The sequence below is a fragment of the Buceros rhinoceros genome, unplaced genomic scaffold (assembly GCF_000710305.1).
Source record: "Buceros rhinoceros silvestris isolate BGI_N320 unplaced genomic scaffold, ASM71030v1 scaffold5717, whole genome shotgun sequence".
In the NCBI taxonomy this organism is placed as follows: Eukaryota; Metazoa; Chordata; class Aves; order Bucerotiformes; family Bucerotidae; genus Buceros; species Buceros rhinoceros.
The window spans coordinates 16,411-20,043 of record NW_010421479.1 but is presented as its reverse complement, the minus strand read 5'-3'; the positions used below and the strand labels follow the sequence as shown (position 1 = coordinate 20,043).

Genomic DNA, 3,633 nt, shown 5'->3' with positions numbered 1-3,633 from the left:
CCAGAATAGAGCGCCCGGCAGCCCACCAGCCTCTCTCAGGACTTGTTTCACTTGGAAAAGCAAGAATTAAGTCCAAATTCCAGCTCCCTTGGGACTGCAATGCTAGTCCTGCTGCCAGCGCTGCCATCCAGAGCAAGGTCACACTGACCCACCAAAAAGAAGCAGAGGGTGGAGAGTTGGCGTGGGCACAGGCGCAGGGCTGTAGTGGACAAAAGGGATGCCTTGCTGAAGGTGGGTATGAACAAGTCAGCTGCCCTGAGACGCTGGTGACCAGCATCGCCTCTCCCAGCTCAAATCCCAGAGCTGGGGCTGAGCCCAACAGCAGACAAGGACCAAGGCTCCACAGGAAAGTCTCCTCTGCATTATTTCTTACACTGTCCCCTCCTCTAACTTCTCTAGACACTTCCCAAAGACAGGGGAACGTAAGCATAAGGGAAGCCCACAGACCTAGAAGCTGGGAAGACACGTGGTGTAGCGTGCTGGGACCACAAAAGGCGATGCCTCAGTCATCTCCACCTTTGTGCCTGGACTATCCAGATTTACTTCTCCTGGTATTTCAGCACTGAAGACCAGATAACAACAGGTCTGCTGCTCCTGAGCCACCAGAACAAGCTCTCCCTCGCTTGATATTCACCTATGGGAAAGTCCCTCTAATACACCTCGCCAAGGCGCTACGAAACCTGAAGTCTGATTTCTAACAGTAGTCACACAAAGCCCACAACTACTCAACCAACTGGATTCAAAGTAAAACTGATCAACGCACCACCTAAGTGGAAACTTCCCCTTGCACCGGCTGGGATCATTGTCTTGACAGTATCAGTAATTAGGCTCAACCCTGCAAAACCTAATCCAAGGAGAGAAAACCTGAGGAATCTCTCTCCTTGGCCTTGATAACTATCTCATGACACCTCCAATAACACGCAACCATGACGAAATCGATATGGGAACATCATTGTAAGAATTAACTGTATCTGACGCTGCGTCCTTCTCTATTAGAGTTATGATCTCGTCCAATTATGGATCTTTGCTGAATTTGTAATTATGAGTTTGATACTCTGACTTCCCACTAAGCTATTGCTTTCCTTCCACGAGGGAGAGGAGAGTCAATGAAAGGATAATGGAAAACTCCTTTCAAGGACGCGGTGATGGCAAAATTCAGCTAGACAGGAGAGGAAATACAACGGGGACTTGAGGCAAGACAATTCCCTTGGCTACCCACCACCAAGCACGGACAAACCAGGTTCTCGCAGCATCACTAACACAGCTCTAACAGCCAGCTCTATGCAACCACGCGAGGCAGCTCTTCCCCCTGAATTCCCTTCAAACCCAGCCAGCGAAGCTGCCCAGGTGAACAACAGCCTACTGAAAGGAAAAGAAAGGAATTCCTCCCATTTATCTGTTCCTTTATATTTGCCCTACAAGGAAGCTTAAACAAACCACCGAAAGCCAAAGTATACGTCAATAAGGGTATTTTTGTACCTGGCATCCAGCACGACCATGTTCCGAGAGACTGACAGAGCACTTGAGCTCATGGGGAATGGTGTCAAGGCAGCAGGAAAGCAAGATTTATCCGCTTTTCATTAAACCACAGTTTTCTACACCTTGCTCATGCACCGCCTCCCCCTTCCCTTGCAGTAGCTGAAAAAACCCCAAACTTCACTGAGTTTTCCAAAGTACCCAAAGACTTTCACAACCAGCTCAGTATTTCAGAAAAACTCCTTGGGAAAAAAAAAAAACAAACCCACAAACTACTTCAGCACTTGGGAACTTCTCCCCCTGCACCAGCAACTTTCCAGGGCCGTTTCTTTTGTCCTTGTTTGCAACACAACCAAGTCCTTCCTTCTCTCACACATTTTCCCCTTAACACGGCTACATTCACGCTACAACAGGTAACTTCAACTCACAAATTCTCTCCCTGCTTTTCAGCGAAAGCTCATTTTAAACTCAGCAAGAATTTCTCACAGTTCTAAAACACATAGAAAAGGAAAAAAAAATGAACTCTCTGCCTTTCGTCAGGAACAAATGCAATAGACCCCTGTGCGTGCACGTGTTTATTCCCATGCGCAATCATCAAGCTGATCAAAGGTGTTGAGGTAATTTCACATTCAAATAAACACATTGCGAGCATTTATTAGAATGTCTAATCATGGAAACAAACGGTGCCGCGTTTGCTGCGGTGGGAGCAGGCATCTCTCCAGCGTGCTGCGCTCTGCCGATGCCCGGCTTAATACACAAAACAAATGGAGGGAGCAGACCCACCGTGCGATTCTTAAATTGCTTCCCATCGCAGTTATTTCCTGAGAGTGGTTTTTCAAACGCCGCTGCAGCAGCAGCAGCGAGGCTCGCACTGTCCTCCGCCAAAAGGCTCGGTCCGAGGGTCCTGAACAAAAATGATCCAGCGTGATGTGACCGGAGGAAACGCGGACACTGATTTCAAACTGTGGATGGTATTCTAGTTTCTCAGCTCCTCTAACTCACTAAAAAGCCTGAAGGGACTCCGTTCTACAAATCCCTTCCCCAGCCCTCATTTTGAACCTGTTCCTTTTAATTGCCTTTGTGCCGAGAGGAAGGCTGGGAAATTTCCGTCCAACAGATGCTTTGCATAGGAAATAAAAGGTAGAAATTAGGAGTTTGGAGGAAGGAATTGCCAGGGTGCAATCCCTGACAGCTGCACTGGCACCAGGACAGGGACAGACGCAGTCACCAACCACTGGTGCAGCATCAGGGAAGTGCCAGGGCGTGTGTAATAGAGCTGACACTAAGAACCATCAAAGAAAACACAGAACCTCACCAGGAAATGCTATTTATGGGTCCTGCGTGGTGCTACATCACGAAAACAGCACATCTCAGGCCCTGCATCACTACAGATTGGTATTGCAGTCCTTACCTAGACTCATGCAGTATCAGCCAGCATCACCTGGGGAAAATCAAGGTGCTCAAGCATTTTTCTTCCTCATACACTCCCGGGCATCACCACTACCTGTGTCATTTTGTACCTTTGCTGCGCCTCCGGCTCCGATACTGCTCAGTGTAGAAGGTTAGCTGGGTTTCATCATCCGCCTCCGAGCCAGAGTTTCCTTTGGCACGTCCAAACCCGATCCCACCTGCAAGCAACAGAGAGGAAAAAATCAGCCCTGTCAGCTGGGCAGCACAGCAGCGGGGGCAGCTGGGAGCTCCTCAGCAGAGTGGCCGGATTTGGCCAGCATCCACCGCTCCTGGCCCAGGTGCTCTGCTCGGGGTCACCAGAAGCAACCGGGGACTTTTGCCACTTGTGATTTTACTGGTTCCTTATTGTCCTCATCAAGAATTAAGACCCTACAATGCCAGTTGTGATGTGAAGGTAAGAAGATGCTTTCTACCCACAGGAAGGTATTTTACAAACGTATCGCCATGTATTTACACAGAAAATCTCTGAACAGAGAAGCTGCTCTCCCCAAGGATACCTACCTGATGAAGTGCAGTGAATTCAGGTGTTTGCTTCAAAGCAAACCCAGCAGAGATAAGCAGCTCTGAGGCACACAGCACCGGGGTGGGGGGGGGCAGGTGGGATGGGGACACTGAGGACCCTGCTGCATGGTGAGGGTCTGGCTTCCCTCCCTCAGCCCCCACCTTGGCCCCTCTGCTCCACCCGCT

General features: G+C 49.4%; 1 protein-coding gene across 1 annotated transcript in view; it reads right to left on the bottom strand.

Moving 5' to 3' along the window:
• The window catches only part of LOC104496539 (astrotactin-2), a gene marked incomplete at both ends in the record, with an annotated part of 114,229 nt that overhangs the window by 102,753 nt on the left and 7,843 nt on the right, over positions 1–3,633 (bottom strand). Inside the window, one exon of the mRNA XM_010139671.1 lies at positions 2,997–3,104. Within this exon, the coding sequence (XP_010137973.1) occupies positions 2,997–3,104 (108 nt within the window). The remainder of the gene's footprint in view (positions 1–2,996; positions 3,105–3,633) is intronic.